This window comes from Salvelinus namaycush, chromosome 17, assembly GCF_016432855.1.
Source record: "Salvelinus namaycush isolate Seneca chromosome 17, SaNama_1.0, whole genome shotgun sequence".
NCBI classification, from domain to species: domain Eukaryota; kingdom Metazoa; phylum Chordata; class Actinopteri; order Salmoniformes; family Salmonidae; genus Salvelinus; species Salvelinus namaycush.
The window spans coordinates 20,154,158-20,173,561 of NC_052323.1; the positions used below are offsets into that span (position 1 = coordinate 20,154,158).

Sequence of the window (19,404 nt, forward strand, 5' to 3'; positions counted from 1 at the left end):
TACTTAAAACATGAACTTAACAATCTCCCCCTTTTCTTTAAAGACAAATAAAACATCAACAACATAGTTAAATGTCCAAGTATTATTCAAGATCCCCATTACAAATGGGTTGTGTGACAGTTCTTATTTGTATTACTCAAGCTGCCACTTTCCATTACTGAGAGCCTGTAGGAGCGAGAGCCTGTAGGAGCACAAGACCGGATGCTCCTTTTTTAGTCAGACAGTCAGCAAGCTGTTCCTTTGTGGTCGACCACAGAATCCGCTGGATTCTCTGTGCTTGAATAAATTCCTTGATGCTGCTAATCTCAAAGTCTTTTCTCTGTGACAGACTTGGTTGACTTCACAGCATCAACTAATGAGTAGTTGTCAGTGACACAAACTACAGGTAGGAAGTGCCGTTTTGTCCCACCAGTGATAACCTAGCGAAGCATCATGGAAGACAACTAGTTTCAAAGAGTCATCTTTTCCAACATGCTGAAACTTAAAAGTCACTTGTTGTGATTTCAGTTTACGAACAACTTTGTTTGCCTCATGAATGGTTTGTACAGTAGCGTGTTTTGTGTTAGATGCCAAGTTGCAACCATCAAACCAGGTCTACTCTGTCTCGCAGCCCATAAAATTTGTCCCATCTTTGACCTCAATTGACCAGCTTCAATTCCACAGAGGGGAATTCCTTTGTACGGCTCTTGAAGAATCCATGTGGATAGGTTGAAGATTCTTGATATAGCTCTCCTGTTGCATCAGTATTTTTCCATCAACTGTAATAAACTCTATGCCAACATAACAAAAATGATCATGCTCCTCACGGCCAACCTAGAAAACAGCTTTGAGGTGTGGAATCACAGTTGAATCAAAGGTCTGTGAGCCACCCCAGATAAAGTCATCAACATGACAGGCAAGTACTCCAGTCACATTACAGTCTTGATCAAGCCAATAGAAGACTGCAGGATCCACTTGTGACATTTTTCCACCTGTATTCAGCATTGTTGCCTTGACTTTGTTGTACCAGTAGAGTGATCCATCTGCCAGTCCATACACACACTTTTTTATTTTCCACAGTGTTCCTTCGCTTTTAGCTTCGGGCGGAGGTCGGATGTGAATGTCCCTTGACAGCTCTGTTCCCTGCAAAAATCCAGATTTGATGTCTATGGAATTAAGTTTCCATTTTTTCTGGCAGATCACTGACATCAGCAATCTGAGTGACTCTGAGGCGCATGTCGGTGAGTCTTTTGGGAGTTCTTTAGCAGCCAGCTCCTCAAAACCTCTAGCCACTAGACGTGCTTTGGGCACTATTCCAGTTAAGGATTCTTTAAGGGTACACACCCACCTTGTTGAGACGCACTTTTGGCCAATGTCTTTGACTTCCTCAAACACTCCATTTTTCCTCCAATTACTGAGCTCATCTAGCTTAGCTGAGTCAAATGACACGTCCTTTGTTTCAAGTACATCATCATTTTGAATGTCATTGTTTTTCTCGATTTTCCATTGGTTCAATTCTGATATTATCTACAAGTGGCAGGTCAGCTGACCCTGTTGTACCAGAAAGTGTAGCTGGTTCAGAGTACTGCAAGTTGTACCAGTTCTTGTGTTTTGCTTGTCCTGCTCGTCCAATGACGGTTGCTGTATGTGGAATACCACTTTCTCTGTCCGTGTATTTAACAGTTTGTCCAGTTTTCAGATTGGAACAACCATGTTCTCTTAACACATGTGGCTGTTGAATGTTTTCCTCATTTGAACGCTCAACAGTATTACCTGTGGCATGGTTGAAGGTCTCTGCTCCATTTCCTGTGTTAGTTTCGGTGTCCATATCATCGGATGCGACATCTGGTAGGTTTGTGTCTGTTACTGTGTCCTTTTTGTCATTTTCATTAGGAGACTGATTCTCAGCAACAGCCCCTCTATCTTGTTGATCATTTACTTTCCGCAATCTTGAGTGATGCACCCTGACAATCATGCCTCCGTGCCTCACAAATATCACCACACCATCTTGACCAATGACTACTCCCGGTCCTTTCCACTCTTGACAGTCAACTCGTTTGTAGTACACTTTGTTTCCAGTTTCGTACTTCTCATCATCATTATTCCCTGAACTGCTGAGTAACTTCTGATGTCTGTTAACTGTATCATGTCCAAACTGTTTGTAAAGCTTTAACAATACTTTGTGTTTTTCTTTAGTGCTCATGTTCTCTGTGACTGTCAGAATCTTCATGTGCTCTGTGTCAGTCAGAATCTCATTTTTGCATGGACTCTGTGTGATGTCTTTGTCTAAAATGTTTACACAATAGTGGCCTGAGGTAGTAAGTTCAAGAGTCACTGGTTGTTTAAACATCACTGCCTTGTCATTTTTTATGTCTAGTACAGCCTCTGCCTTCTTGAGGGAAGCTTTGCTTAATAGTAAGGGGATATCTGTAGGGACCACCTCTGTTTCAATGTGACACTTAGTCTGACCAATTTTTGCTGGTATCTTAACTCTCTTGGTAGAATGGACAATTCTCCCGTCTCCAAATTTGAAAGCTCTGTTGCTTGGTGTGTCAATCATATTTTGTACTTCTTTCATATTTAGTTCACTGACATAGCTATCAAGCCATTTTGCACCACACACTGTCCGTGTACATGCAGTATCAATCACAGCAGATCCTAAGGATTCAACTATAAAAATCTCAGTATCAGAAGCAGATTCATTTGAAAACAGAGTAATGTTACACTGCTCTATCTCTGTGTTTACATTTTCCTCTGTTAGTTTAACTTGTTCATTTTTATGAGGACAGTCTTTAACCCGATGGTAAGTGCTTTGACAAATTGCACATTTCGATCTCCTTCCATATTTGTCCAGTGGATTTGTGCCGGGAAATGGCGCCCTCTTCTGGTTGTCTTGAGAATGTGACTTGTTGGCGCCTTTTCTGTGCTGCTCGGTGTAATATGCTGCGTCACTCACTTGCATTCCATCTGTTATTGGCGCGACAGACGTCTTCTCACCAAATATTCTTTTTAGTGCCGACTTCATAGATGCAAAAGTCAACACAGTACAAGCAGTCAAAGCCAACTGTTTCTCCCTACCATCTAGACAAGCAGTGTCTAGCAACTTGAACCCTAACACTGCATCTGGGAGAACCATGTCGTACTTGCGCATTCTATTGTACCTCTGTTCGAAATCAATGATGTAGTCTGCCATTGCAACCGAAATATCTCTCGTAACACTGTCAAAGTTTGAATATGCCTCGTAGGCACGGTCATTCTCTTCTTTGAGAAATACAGAATCCAGTGCTGTGATCAAAGTTCCCATACCGTCATCCTTGTTCAAATCCTCAACGGATATTTCCAGTGCTGTATCTCTCGCTCTTCCCTCGAGCGATAATACCACCGCAAGTGCTTGCTTTTTCGCGTCCAGATTAGTAACGCGTGTCCAGATTCCCAGTTCATTTTTCCAACTTTCGTACGACCTCTTCTCGTCGAAGCGAGGTGGCACGTTGTAGTTAGAAGCCATCCTCTGCTACCAATGTTAACTCGAAATGACACAACGACAAGGTTCCAGTTTAACAAAGTTTACTCTACTATATGAACACACTACAAGGTAGCCATTACACTCCAGGCTAGGTCCAACAACGACAAGACTTCCTGCGCATGCTCACTCTTGACTGAGTGATAGCCCCGTAATAACAGAAATATAGGGATACTTAAAACATGAACTTAACAAGATGCTCCCCATAAGAGCTCTGTTACACAGCCAGTAACAATCTGTTGTATCTACAGATGGCCAGCAGGATGACGAGGCAGCGAAGATAGAAGCTCTTCATAAGAGACGGAACCTCCTGGCGGCCTACTGTAAACTTATCATCTATAATGTAGTAGAGATGAACACTGGAGCTGACATCTTTAAACAGTACATGAGGGTAAGAATGACCTGTAAATATCTGTCTTTACACTGACATCTTTAAACAGTTCATGAGGGTAAGAATGACCTGTCTGTTACACTGACATCTTTAAACAGTACATGAGGGTAAGAATGACCTGTCTGTTACACTGACATCTTTAAACAGTTCATGAGGGTAAGAATGACTTGTCTGTTACACTGACATCTTTAAACAGTACATGAGGGTAAGAATGACCTGTCTGTTACACTGACATCTTTAAACAGTACATGAGGGTAAGAATGACCTGTCTGTTACACTGACATCTTTAAACAGTACATGAGGGTAAGAATGACCTGTCTGTTACACTGACATCTTTAAACAGTACATGAGGGTAAGAATGACCTGTCTGTTACACTGACATCTTTAAACAGTACATGAGGGTAAGAATGACCTGTCTGTTACACTGACATCTTTAAACAGTACATGAGGGTAAGAATGACCTGTCTGTTACACTGACATCTTTAAACAGTACATGAGGGTAAGAATGACCTGTCTGTTACACTGACATCTTTAAACAGTTCATGAGGGTAAGAATGACCTGTCTGTTACACTGACATCTTTAAACAGTACATGAGGGTAAGAATGACCTGTCTGTTACACTGACATCTTTAAACAGTTCATGAGGGTAAGAATGACCTGTCTGTTACACTGACATCTTTAAACAGTACATGAGGGTAAGAATGACCTGTCTGTTACACTGACTTCTTTAAACAGTTCATGAGGGTAAGAATGACTTGTCTGTTACACTGACATCTTTAAACAGTACATGAGGGTAAGAATGACCTGTCTGTTACACTGACATCTTTAAACAGTACATGAGGGTAAGAATGACCTGTCTGTTACACTGACATCTTTAAACAGTACATGAGGGTAAGAATGACCTGTCTGTTACACTGACATCTTTAAACAGTTCATGAGGGTAAGAATGACTTGTCTGTTACACTGACATCTTTAAACCGTACATGAGGGTAAGAATGACCTGTCTGTTACACTGACATCTTTAAACAGTACATGAGGGTAAGAATGACCTGTCTGTTACACTGACATCTTTAAACAGTACATGAGGGTAAGAATGACCTGTCTGTTACACTGACTTCTTTAAACAGTACATGAGGGTAAGAATGACCTGTCTGTTACACTGACATCTTTAAACAGTACATGAGGGTAAGAATGACCTGTCTGTTACACTGACATCTTTAAACAGTACATGAGGGTAAGAATGACCTGTCTGTTACACTGACTTCTTTAAACAGTACATGATGGTAAGAATGACCTGTCTGTTACACTGACTTCTTTAAACAGTACATGAGGGTAAGAATGACCTGTCTGTTACACTGACTTCTTTAAACAGTACATGAGGGTAAGAATGACCTGTCTGTTACACTGACTTCTTTAAACAGTTCATGAGGGTAAGAATGACCTGTCTGTTACACTGACATCTTTAAACAGTACATGAGGGTAAGAATGACCTGTCTGTTACACTGACTTCTTTAAACAGTTCATGAGGGTAAGAATGACCTGTCTGTTACACTGACATCTTTAAACAGTACATGAGGGTAAGAATGACCTGTCTGTTACACTGACTTCTTTAAACAGTACATGAGGGTAAGAATGACCTGTCTGTTACACTGACTTCTTTAAACAGTACATGAGGGTAAGAATGACCTGTCTGTTACACTGACATCTTTAAACAGTACATGAGGGTAAGAATGACCTGTCTGTTACACTGACTTCTTTAAACAGTACATGAGGGTAAGAATGACCTGTCTGTTACACTGACTTCTTTAAACAGTTCATGAGGGTAAGAATGACCTGTCTGTTACACTGACTTCTTTAAACAGTTCATGAGGGTAAGAATGACCTGTCTGTTACACTGACTTCTTTAAACAGTTCATGAGGGTAAGAATGACCTGTCTGTTACACTGACTTCTTTAAACAGTTCATGAGGGTAAGAATGACCTGTCTGTTACACTGACATCTTTAAACAGTACATGAGGGTAAGAATGACCTGTCTGTTACACTGACATCTTTAAACAGTACATGAGGGTAAGAATGACCTGTCTGTTACACTGACATCTTTAAACAGTACATGAGGGTAAGAATGACCTGTCTGTTACACTGACATCTTTAAACAGTTCATGAGGGTAAGAATGACCTGTCTGTTACACTGACATCTTTAAACAGTACATGAGGGTAAGAATGACCTGTCTGTTACACTGACATCTTTAAACAGTTCATGAGGGTAAGAATGACCTGTCTGTTACACTGACATCTTTAAACAGTACATGAGGGTAAGAATGACCTGTCTGTTACACTGACTTCTTTAAACAGTTCATGAGGGTAAGAATGACTTGTCTGTTACACTGACATCTTTAAACAGTACATGAGGGTAAGAATGACCTGTCTGTTACACTGACATCTTTAAACAGTACATGAGGGTAAGAATGACCTGTCTGTTACACTGACATCTTTAAACAGTACATGAGGGTAAGAATGACCTGTCTGTTACACTGACATCTTTAAACAGTACATGAGGGTAAGAATGACCTGTCTGTTACACTGACATCTTTAAACAGTACATGAGGGTAAGAATGACCTGTCTGTTACACTGACATCTTTAAACAGTACATGAGGGTAAGAATGACCTGTCTGTTACACTGACATCTTTAAACAGTACATGAGGGTAAGAATGACCTGTCTGTTACACTGACTTCTTTAAACAGTACATGAGGGTAAGAATGGAGAAACTCACATGTCTTTACACAGTTATGACCATAGAAACATAATCTATAGAAAATACTTGGAATCTCTAAACCTGGCAATTTGACTGTTAAAGTCATGGGTACAGTCGTAACCAGTACAGTCGTAAACCAGTACAGTCGTAATGGTTGTCAGTCCACACGTTATCCCATAGCTGACTGGAACAGGGATGCCCATGCTATAGATTCTATGGTTATCACCTCTTCGTGCCTGTGACACTCATTTAACCTCAACACCATATCATTACCGGAGTCATTCCAGGTACTGCTTGGTTGCAAAGTATCAGAAGTCCTGTTTTTTCCTGAAGGAGACTCTGACTTGTGGCTGAACCGTCTTCCTCTCTCTCTAGTATTATAATGACTATGGTGACATCATCAAGGAGACCATGTCTAAGACCAGACAGATAGACAAGATCCAATGTGCCAAGACACTCATCCTCAGTCTACAACAGGTACGACACACACAACCCTCATCCTCAGTCTACAACAGGTACGACACACACACACACACACACACACACACACACACACACACACACACACACCCCTCATCCTCAGTCTACAACAGGTACGACACACACACACACACACCCCTCATCCTCAGTCTACAACAGGTACGACACACACACACACACACACCCCTCATCCTCAGTCTACAACAGGTACGACACACACACACACACACACACACACACACACACACCCCTCATCCTCAGTCTACAACAGGTACGACATACACACACACACACCCCTCATCCTCAGTCTACAACAGGTACGACACACACACACACACACCCCTCATCCTCAGTCTACAACAGGTACCACACACACACCCCTCATCCTCAGTTTACAACCGGTTCGACACACACACACACACACACAACCCTCATCGTCAGTCTACAACAGGTACCACACACACAACCCTCATCCTCAGTCTACAGCAGGTTAGTTACACACACACACACACCCCTCATCCTCAGTCTACAGCAGGTTAGTTACACACACACACACACCCCTCATCTTCACACACACACCCTGTTTTAGTCAAGCTAGATCTTGGTTTTAACTTTCAGATCTCCAGACCGCATGCCAGCCTTTCTGGAACAAATCCCATTGAAAGAACCATCTCTTTATTCCACACATGTATTCACCCATCCCTCTCTTCTCTCTGTCCTCCAGTTGTTCCATGAGATGTTGTCAGAGTTGGGGACAGGATTTGACCGCTCGTCCTCAGCGTTCTGTGGGATCAAGGAGCTGGCCAGACGTTTCTCTCTCACCTTCGGTCTGGACCAGGTGAAAACACGAGATGCTATCGCCATGCTGCACAAGTCAGTCTCCTCTTCTGATCTCTATGTCTCATAGCTTTTCAACATGATTAGCATATGATGGATGTGAGCTGTACTTAGTCATAGTTAATGTATGCATCTACATGTGCTGCTAGATACCTCATTTTTTTAAACAAAAATTCTCTCCTCTCCTACCCCTCTCCCTCTTGTCTCTCTCCAGGGATGGTATAGAGTTTGCATTTAAGGAGCCAAGTCCCCAGGGAGAAGGAAACCCTCCTCTTCACCTGGCCTTCCTAGACATCCTCTCTGAGTTTTCCTCCAAACTAATGAGGCAGGACAAGAGGACTGTGTGAGTACACACCTCTGCCTCTCCTAATCAGACACATGTACCTTTGTGTGTGTCATAGCTGATGGCTGTGTAAGTAATGACTAGTCTGATATGTCATATGATATCATGAAGCAGGACAAGAGGACTGTGTCCCCTCCCAGACACATAACCTTAAGGACCTTCCAGATGACTTTATGTGTGTGTGTGTGACATCTCTCCTCTCTCCGCTGTAGTCACATGTATCTGGAGAGGTTCATGACCTTCCAGATGGCCCTCCAGAGAGACGACTGCTGGCTACCGCTCATCTCCTACAGGAACTCCCTGCAGGCCGGCGGGGACGACGACACCATGTCTGTTGTCTCCGGCTACTCCTCCAGAGGGTCGTCGGTCAGATCCAAGAAGACCAAGGCTGCAACTCCCACTGCTACCGTCGCCGCAGCCAAGAGGAGACTTCCTGAAGGTAGCTACAGAACCAGGGTCTTGAAGTCAGACTGTGGTCACTACATGGCCATGTTAGAGAGGACTGTCCCAGTCTGAGGTCAACTCCTACTGTAAACACTGTTACCCCTGGTAGGTAGATGGTGTAGTCTCCATGGCTGAAATCGCTTGGTTGGGACGTGCTCACTGCATCTCTTAAAGTCATCCAACCCTTTCAGAGTTGCGTGTGTGTTTAACGGTGTGTGTGTTCTCTAGCGGAGGAGAGCAGTAGCAGCAGTACAGATATGTCGTGGCAGCACCAGAGCATGCAGACTCCAGTGATGATGCCCTCCCCCCACCTCACCTCTACCATGATGAGAGGACCAGGGGACATGAGGGGGGAAGCCAAACGGGGGAGAGACGACAGCTACATGGGAGTGTACGCCCTCCCTTCAGACTCCCAGCAGCAGCCACACCCTCACACACTCCCCCAAACCCCTCAACTCCACCAGACACCCATCGACTACAAGTAAGGCTCTCTCGCTCTTTTCATCTCTCTATTTTGACATGTACCTACCTGAACCACCAGTATTGTTGTCTGACCTGTTGTCTGACCTGTTGTCTGACCTGTTGTCTGACCTGTTGTCTGACCTGTTGTCTGACCTGTTGTCTGACCTGTTGTCTGACCTGTTGTCTGGCCTGTTGTCTGGCCTGTTGTCTGGCCTGTTGTCTGGCCTGTTGTCTGGCCTGTTGTCTGACCTGTTGTCTGACCTGTTGTCTGACCTGTTTGTAGTACCCAGGTGACGTGGATGCTGGCTCAGAGGCAGCAGGAGGAGGTTCGTCAGCAGCAGGAGAGAGCCATGAACTACGCCAAGCTCAGGACCAACCTGCAACAGGCCATGTAAGAACACACACACACATACCCTCCCTAACCCCGAGCCCAGGACCAACCTGCAACAGCCCATGTAAGAACACACACACACACACACACACACACACACACACACACACACACACACACACACACACACACACACACTCCCTAACCCCGAGCCCAGGACCAACCTGCAACAGCCCATGTAATTGATTTAGGGTTCTCTATATTGATGGTTGTTTGACTGTACTAATTATGGTGTGTGTGTGTGTGTGTGTGTGTAGTCGGCGTGGTACAGGGCTGATGGAGGAGGATGAGGAGCCTATCGTAGAGGACGTGATGATGTCATCAGAGGGTCGTATGGAAGACCTCAACGAGGGCATGGACTTTGACACCATGGACATTGACCTGGTGAGACCTTTGACCTTCTACTACATATATGGCTTTCGTTTTTTTTTTTTTTTTTTTACCCTTTCCACCGAATTATGTGGGGCTCCACAAAGATCTCTGTCAAGAAACACTAAATATAAACACACGTCAAGTGTTGGTCCCATGTTTCATGAGCTGAAAGAAAAGATCCCATATATTTTCCATATACTCCGAAAGCTTATTTCTCTTAAGTTGTGCAGAATTTGGTTACATCCCTGTTAGTGATCATTTTTTCTTTGCCAAGATAATCCATCCACCTGACAGATGTGGCATTTCAAGAAGCTGATTAAATGGCGTGATCATTACAGGTGCACCTTATGCTGGGGACAATAAAAGGCCATTAAAAAAATGTGTAGTTTTGTCACACAACACAATCCCACGATGTCTCAGGTTGAGGGAGTGTGCTATTGGCATGCTGACTGAAGGAATGTCCACCAGAGCTGTTGCCAGAGAATTGAATGTTCATTTCTCTACCATAAGCCGCCTCCAATGTCGTTTTAAGCCGGGTGTACACTACAAACGACTTTCACAATCCTAACATTGCTAAACCTCTCACATTAAAGGACCATCTTTCCTGTAGTTTATTTGGTCTCGCCAACTTAGTGGTGCGCACATTAAACAATGTGGTACAGACGGGGGTCACACATTACAAGAGGATTGTCGATACCATACTGTCTCGCAAAAACAATGTGATGTGGTTTGATTTAACGTAGCTACAAGGAACTGTGGCTCGAAGCAGCCTCAAATGTTTTCTGACATTCACGCTTGCCACACATTTGAAACACTATCTTGCCAACATTTTGAATCGATTAACGTTGCTTGTGAACTTCAGACCTGAAACAATTTGACGCTTAGATTAAAGGCAAGTACAAATGCATACTAGTAGTAGTCGGTGCTCCTTCTCAAGAGTTGACATCTGGGTGACGCAAAACATCGCTGTTGTCTGTGGCTTCTTCTCTGGCGCGCTCTCATTGGCTATCGCTGATCATCGTTCTCAAAACTTGTTGTTGCACATCTCGCACTACAAGAGCATTGCAGATTTTGTGCCGATATCGGGACGTCTGGAATTGCTCGGTAGCCCTCAGATTGCGTCTCTGACCAGCTCACATTTAACGAGCGTCGGTGATGGCCGTGTGCCCCGAGTAGGCAACCTCATGGGGATTTTGTCTCTGATCACAAACTTCCCTGGAACAGCTAAATCGGGCCAGAATTGTGTAGTGTACACCTGGCTTTAGAGATTTTGGAAGGCAAATGCTCACCTTCGATGGCCACTGGCACGTTGGAGATGTGTGTTCGTCACGGATGAATCCCGGTTTCACCTATACCGGACAGATTATATGGCATCGTGTGGGTGAGCGGTTTGCTGATGTCAACGTTGTGAACAGAGTGGCCCATGGTCGCGGTGGGGTTATGGTATCGGCAGGCATAAGCTATGGACAACAAACACAATTTGCATTTTATCGATGGCAATTTGAATGCACAGAGATACCATGACGAGATCCTGAGGCCCATTGGTGTGCCATTCATCCGCCATCATCTCATGTTTCAGTATGATAATGCACAGCCCCATGTCACAAGGATCTGTACACAATTCCTGGAAGCTAAAAATGTCCCAGTTCTTCCATGGCCTATATACTCACCAGACATGTCAACCATTGAGCATGTTTGGGATCCACTGCATCGACATGTACGACAGTGTGTTCCAGTTCCTGTCAATATCCATCAACATCACACAGCCATTGAAAAAGAGTGGGACAACATTCCACAGTCAACAGCCTGATCAACTCAATGTGAAGATGTGTCTCGCTGCATGAGGCTAATGGTGGTCACACCACATACTGACTGGTTTTCTGATCCACGCCCAAACTTTTTTTTTAATGGTATCTGTGACCAACGGATGCGTGTCTGTATTCTGTCGTGCAAAATAATTTATTTCAATTGACAGATTTTCTTATATGAACTAACTCAGTAAAATATTTTAAATTGTTGCATGTTGAGTTTGTTGAGTTTTATATTTTTGTATCATGATCTCTCTCTCCTTTCTCTAGCCCCCCTCTAAGAACAGGAGAGAAAGATCAGAGCTGAAACCAGACTACTTTGACCCTGGTTCTATCATGGATGAGTCTGTAAGTAACTCTCTTCTCTTATACTCATAAACCATTATTACTCTATAGTAATACTCTTCCTTATACATACACAGCGCTCTAAATTAAACATTTTAATTGGTAATACTGGTGCTCCCAACTTAGTTAGGAGCACCTCGTGAAATTTAGGAGCACCAGAAAATAATATGTTTTTTTAAGTTGAGATACAGCTTATATGACTTCTAAAGCACATATTGTGCCCTAGACACTAATATGTAACGAGCTCCTGGGTGGCGCAGCGGTCAAAACACTGCCCCGCAGTGCCGAGGCTCTACTACAGCATGTTCAATCCTAGGCTGTGTCACAAGCAGCCGTGACCGGGCGCCACATAGGTCGGCGCACAATTGGTGTTGTCCGGGGTAGTGGTTTGGCTGCTGGGGGTTTTCCTTGGCTCATCGTGCTCTACTGACTCCCTGTGACAGGGCCGGGGCGCCTGCAAGCTGACTCAGGTCATCAGTCGAACAGTGTTTCCTCCGTCTCATTGGTGCGGCTGACATCCGGGTGTAGCGAGCAGTGTGATAAGTAGTAGTAGGCGGGCAGGCGAATCATGTTTCGGAGGACGCGTGACCTTCGCCTCTCCTGGGCCCATTGAGGAGTTATGAGTTGAGTCAAGGGACCTAATTCACAGAGAACAGATATATACTCTTGTGGCCATTCCACCCTGAACACGCCTGGTTAGTACTGGGACGGGAGAGCGTGGGAATGCCCGAAGCTAAAAATACATTTTAAATAAAACTAAACTATGTATTATCGTTAAGACATTATAAAAGCTATAATGTTGACACGAATACCTGTCATTGAAATTACAAAGTCATTTGTGGAATATCAGGTTTCTACATTTTGTAAAAGCACCATTTCCCTATTGATAATTGTACGCTGTCTCTTTAAAAATGTCCGGTTTGTGATGACGACATACAAGAGATTTGTCATTCATTGCTATGATCATAGATCTCCTGAGAAGCCATCCCTTTTCTTTTCTGTGACCCAAAATGTTTGGATATACTGTTAAAGTTACCAGATGGTTAGCTAACTAATGAGGTTATATGAATGAACAAAGAGTAAACAAATACTTAACGAGCGCATGTAGTTTAGGAACGGCCCACGAATCTGCACTCGCTTGTTTCTCTGGGGCATTCGGAAACAACGGAACAGTGTAGATGTATCAATTAAAACATTCTGGTTGCACAGCAAAATATTTTGTAGCACTTTACAGCCCTGGCCATACATAACACACTACTTCATAGCAGGGTTTAGAACCGGTTCAGGGAACAGAGAACCCCACGGAAAATAAAATCATTTTTCAAGAATCCGAATCGGGAACGAATGTGAACTATACTGTTCTGGAACAGAACCGTTATTTTAAAAGCATGAGAACCGGTTAATAACTCACTGTCACTCAAACTTCTTCCAGTGTCTGCATGCCAGGGACTACCTGCCCCTCCCCCCTCCAACGCGTAGGCTGCCTGCCCCTCCCCCCTCCAACGCGTAGGCTGCCTGCCCCTCCCCCCTCCGACGCGCAGGCTACCTGCCCCTCCCCCCTCCGACGCGCAGGCTACTGATGTTACAAGCGTGGTTTAGAAATGTTTTAATTCGAGTAATGGATACATTTTTTCAGTGCTAGTTAACTATAGTATCCTTATCACGGTTCACATTGGATTTATTAACTACAGTAAGGTAAGACATGTTTTTGCACACAAGCTTGTTAGCTAGCTAGCTCGGGTCCAACGTTAAGCCAACTCCAAGCCGCTTCTCTGTGGGCCTAATTCAGATAATGCAGGTCATGACAAGATGCTCAGCACTTCAAGCCTCTTCCTCCACCCTCTCTCTCCTCACCCTCAATTTCAGTTGCATCTAGCACCCGACAGTTCTCTTTCCATCACGCACGTAAACAACTCACTGAGCTACAGCTTGCCCCCTCCATAGCAAGCGGCTCTATCCGCACTGCATGATTGGTGGTCATTTGTTGCCCTAAATGTGGTTTAAATCGGCCGTTCTGCTCTTGAGCAAGGCATATCCCCTATTAACTGCTCCCCAGGCGCCTATGATGTGGATGTCGATTAAGGCTCTGATTTGAGGTGTTGGGTTAAACGCGGAATACTGATTCGGTTGAATACATTCCTTTTGCTTTTTCTGTTGCGAAGCCTGGGAAGTTCTCCACAGGAAGATGATGAAAAGGGGTGGGGTCTAGTGATGCAGCCAGCATGCATAAGATACAAACTAATGCCGCATTGGCTACTGAAACTTTGTCCCACACGGTAGGAAAACAAAAAGCTAAAACAAGGAAATGCCTCTCTTGGTTAAACAATTTTCACCAGAGCCAATCAAATGCTTAATTTCTACTCGGATCAAATCAAACACAAGCATGACAGCTAGCGCTACATTCAAACACAGTCCAATACTGAAGTTCTCCAGACTTCCAATAGTCAAGGTGAGATCTGGAAGGGCGGTTCAGCCTCACTAGTAAAACCTAAGACATGTTGTTGCTAAGTGCTTTTACAGATGTGTAATGACACCTTTTCTCTCTGCAGGTCCTTGGAGTGTCCATGTTTTAAACTGGTATTTGTAGACGAAGAGGAGAGGCATAGTGTATTTATGGAGACGTTAAGCTGCAGATCAGAAGTCTTCTCTGGTTTATCCTCCATGGTCTAACACACAGTGTTGCTCGCTCAGAGGGGACTGAATGAAAACAAAATACTTTTTATAATCCTTGGGTAAGCTTTCACCTTTCAGTTAGTGGCAAACCAGTTCCAAACCTAGAAGAATCCTCCAGGCGTTTAGTCTGAAGGAAGTTCTATAATTCTACAACGTTTTATTTTTCTTCCAAATGGAGATGGAATGAGTTGTAAGATAACCTTTTAGTTTTTTGAAATGTCTTCTAACCCTGTCTCTATGCTAGTATAGTGAGTAACCTGGTGCGGTGTAGTCATTTAGAAACAGATTGTTAGTAGGAAAGGTAGCTAGCTGTGGTAGTAGTGGATGGACATGGTCTTTATGCTATTTTCAGTTTTTTACTTTTCCTTTCCCCCACGTTGGACTGTCAGTAGAATCTGTTGGTTCTGTGGTTGTGATGACGATGACTGCTGGTGGTTCAGTTGGTAACCTGTTGAATAGATCAGCTGTAAGAGTCATGGCTGTAGCAACACACATCCAACCGGTTTCCAAGTGCAGATTCCTTCATACGAAACGAGTAGAAATAACACCACACTGTTGTACATCCTTCAGTATAGGTTCTTGCAACGTTTGGACCAGAAGGTCTGTCCGTCATATCCAACTGTGTGTGTTGGTAGTGTTTCTATTCCGGGGTTGTTGAATACAGTCTGACTGAGGAACCCGGTAGTTGCTGTGAAGAGGCCCAGGGTGCGTCTCAAAAGTAGTGCACTATATAGGGAATAGGGTGCCATTTGGGACGAAGACCCAGTGTTTAACAAGGAACTAGGCTGTCGCACAAGTCCTGAAGCTTACCCAAAGATTTGGATCCTTCTCCCTATCTGAAGAGACTACTCTCCCGACGGACAGCGAGGTGATTTTCTCTCGTAGTGCCACCACTGTGCTGACTCAGAGACAAGCAAGCAGCACGTTAATACACAGAAAATACATTTCTCCAGAAAATCCAGCATATTTAGTGTTGAAATGGCTATCTCTAAATTTTAAATAAAGTTATATATGAATCGGTGCTGATTTTATAACTGTGCTTTTTTTAAATTAAAATGTTCAACTTAAGTTAAGGTTTCATAAATGTGTAAAACTGTTTAAAATGGAAAGCATGTGTAGTCATGCGGCGAGGAAGATTTTTACATTTGTATTTTGGTTTTACTTCGTCTTAATAATGTTTTGGGGTTTCTACCTTTTTTTTTTTTCCTACGTGTAAATTAGTTTGGATAAGACTCATTATGAAAAAAATAAATGTGACTTGTGAAATATCAGCTTTAAGGTTTTCAACATCATGAGTAATAATAATGTCCTTTTGCGAAACTCCACCATATAAAACTGTATAGAGAACTTAAAGCCAGTCATTATAGTCCTATAGAAAGGTTGTTGTTTTCATTCCAAATGGCACCCTGGTGCCCTCACCAGGCCAAATATTCCCTATGGGCCCTGGTCAAAAGTAGTGCACTATATAGGGAATAGGTTGCCATTTGGGACAGTTCTCAACAACAGCAGCAGCAGCACTCTGGCAGCTAGACAAAGCTTACATGTGACATGAACTATTATGTCATCCATAAGTTTTAATGAAATGTTTTGTCTACTGAGGGTAAATCTATCTACTTTGTAATCATTCCATGCCTGGGCCTTAAACACGCAGTAGTGGAAGGAAATCAACTGCCCTGTCCAATAAACTGCCCCTAGCCCCATAGAAACAGTATTGCTAGAATATAATTGCTCTGGTTTGTGTAGACCCCCCCCCCCCCCCCCACTCTAGTAATTCTATGCCAATACCCCTAGGCACCTGTGTATATCTGATAGGAATGGATAAGTAAGGTATATCCAATTTGGCTTCATCCCAACCAGTTTTATTTGGGAGAAGGTGAAACTACTACCCATCAAATCACTGCAGAGTTACACTAGCATCTAGGGGTTAGGGCTGAGGTAGCCTCGGAAAGCCTCGGGGTTAGGGCTGAGGTAGCCTCGGGGTTAGGGCTGAGGTAGCCTCGGGGTTAGGGCTGAGGTAGCCTCGGGGTTAGGGCTGAGGTAGCCTCGGGGTTAGGGCTGAGGTAGCCTCGGGGTTAGGGCTGAGGTAGCCTCGGGGTTAGGGCCGAGGTAGCCTCGGGGTTAGGGCCGAGGTAGCCTCGGGGTTAGGGCCGAGGTAGCCTCGGGGTTAGGGCCGAGGTAGCCTCGGGGTTAGGGCCGAGGTAGCCTCGGGGTTAGGGCCGAGGTAGCCTCGGGGTTAGGGCCGAGGTAGCCTCGGGGTTAGGGCCGAGGTAGCCTCGGGGTTAGGGCCGAGGTAGCCTCGGGGTTAGGGCCGAGGTAGCCTCGGGGTTAGGGCCGAGGTAGCCTCGGGGTTAGGGCCGAGGTAGCCTCGGGGTTAGGGCCGAGGTAGCCTCGGAAATCTTCTGTAGATGACATTTGGAAGGATAGCCTCGTGAAACTAGAGTTTAGGGTGCTAGGGGTTGTTTCTGGACAGGTCCTAAATAGTTTTCTCTTACTAATCCTCTTCCATGTCAGAGGTAGCCATGAAAGGTGATTATTATAACGACAGAAAACAGATGGTCCAGATGTGATGTCTATTGAAGTAGATACAGGCAGCCTGTGTGTTTTACCTAATTGTTATTATATGGAAGTACATATTTTGGAGTAAAAATGACTGTGGCTTTTGTTTTGTCACTTACTACCACTACATTGGTATAGTTCCTTTATTTGAGCCTTCCTGTATATAAAACAAACATCAAGCTTTATTTTCATTTGTTGTGTTTTTCCTTTTTGGCCATTTTATGTATGTGTTGAATTTCCTCAAATATATATATATATATAATATACACACACACTTCTGCGCTGTTTGTTCCCATCCTATTGCCACTCCCTCTCAGATTTGTACTTGCCTGGAGACAGTCACTTTTTGAATAAAAGTAAACCAACTCGACATGAGTGATGTGATCTATGTAAGCAGTTTGCGTTGTTTGAAAATAAACTATTTTAGTATATTTAACCACAGCTATTCATCGCCACAAGGGGGTGGTGTCTCCTCAGAAATGAGAGGACCCTATTCCCTTCACTACTTCTGACCAGAGCCCCATGCACTATATAGGCAATAGGGTGCCATTTTGTCTTTAAGTGTATATAGCTGGTGTGTTCCTGTTAAAGGCAAAACAGGCTGATCAACCCATTAAGTGTATGTGCCTAGCTACTCAACAGTGTAGATTCGCAAACAGAAAATCAAAAGCACTACTTCCTTCCCACTTTTGATATTCTAACTACTGTATCATTCCATGTAGCTCTCCCATCTTTCTACATCGTGCTACTCCTGTGTTTGTCAATCTCCTACCTACAGTTACAAGTTATGCAGAGCACAGCTCCCCCATGCTGGGATCTATCCGTTTGTGTCTGTCGAGAGGGTGGGGGGCGATGGAGTCCATGGCTGTTATCATAAAAGAGAGTCTGGCAGGAGATGAAAGGCTGTGGAGGCCTCTATATTAGACAGAGCTGAAGAGAACCTCGGATCATTGGCTGCTCGTTAGAATGGTGCAGGGAATGAGGGAAGTGGTGAATGAAAGAGGGATGAAGGGATCCATCCAGCATCATTCACTAAAGCTGCTACCTGTGATCTGGTGAATGGTGCAGGGAAGGAAAGAGGGATGAAGGGAAGGGTTCCTTCCAGCATCATTCACTACAGCTGCTACCTGTGATCTGGTGAATGGTGCAGGGAAGGAAAGAGGGATGAAGGGAAGGGTTCCTTCCAGCATCATTCACTACAGCTGCTACCTGTGATCTGGTGAATGGTGCAGGGAAGGAAAGAGGGATGAAGGGAAGGGTTCCTTCCAGCATCATTCACTACAGCTGCTACCTGTGATCTGGTGAATGGTGCAGGGAAGGAAAGAGGGATGAAGGGAAGGGTTCCTTCCAGCATCATTCACTACAGCTGCTACCTGTGATCTGGTGAATGGTGCAGGGAAGGAAAGAGGGATGAAGGGAAGGGTTCCTTCCAGCATCATTCACTACAGCTGCTACCTGTGATCTGGTGAATGGTGCAGGGAAGGAAAGAGGGATGAAGGGAAGGGTTCCTTCCAGTATCATTCACTACAGCTGCTACCTGTGATCTGGTGAATGGTGCAGGGAAGGAAAGAGGGATGAAGGGAAGGGTTCCTTCCAGCATCATTCACTACAGCTGCTACCTGTGATCTGGTGAATGGTGCAGGGAAGGAAAGAGGGATGAAGGGAAGGGTTCCTTCCAGCATCATTCACTACAGCTGCTACCTGTGATCTGGTGAATGGTGCAGGGAAGGAAAGAGGGATGAAGGGAAGGGTTCCTTCCAGTATCATTCACTACAGCTGCTACCTGTGATCTGGTGAATGGTGCAGGGAAGGAAAGAGGGATGAAGGGAAGGGTTCCTTCCAGCATCATTCACTACAGCTGCTACCTGTGATCTGGTGAATGGTGCAGGGAAGGAAAGAGGGATGAAGGGAAGGGTTCCTTCCAGTATCATTCACTACAGCTGCTACCTGTGATCTGGTGAATGGTGCAGGGAAGGAAAGAGGGATGAAGGGAAGGGTTCCTTCCAGTATCATTCACTAAAGCTGCTACCTGTGATCTGGTGAATGGT

The 19,404-nt window shown here is 44.3% G+C and overlaps 1 protein-coding gene across 1 annotated transcript in view; it reads left to right on the forward strand.

Moving 5' to 3' along the window:
• Positions 1-17,726, forward strand: part of LOC120062412 (cohesin subunit SA-2-like) — a 45,865-nt gene extending 28,139 nt beyond the window's left edge. The window contains exons 23-32 of the mRNA XM_039012376.1: positions 3,751-3,890; positions 7,021-7,122; positions 7,850-7,998; positions 8,177-8,305; positions 8,518-8,744; positions 8,978-9,230; positions 9,495-9,602; positions 9,860-9,986; positions 12,053-12,130; positions 14,677-17,726. Of these exons, the coding sequence (XP_038868304.1) occupies positions 3,751-3,890; positions 7,021-7,122; positions 7,850-7,998; positions 8,177-8,305; positions 8,518-8,744; positions 8,978-9,230; positions 9,495-9,602; positions 9,860-9,986; positions 12,053-12,130; positions 14,677-14,700 (1,337 nt within the window). The 3' untranslated portion in view covers positions 14,701-17,726. The remainder of the gene's footprint in view (positions 1-3,750; positions 3,891-7,020; positions 7,123-7,849; positions 7,999-8,176; positions 8,306-8,517; positions 8,745-8,977; positions 9,231-9,494; positions 9,603-9,859; positions 9,987-12,052; positions 12,131-14,676) is intronic.
• The last annotated feature ends 1,678 nt before the right edge of the window (positions 17,727-19,404 follow it).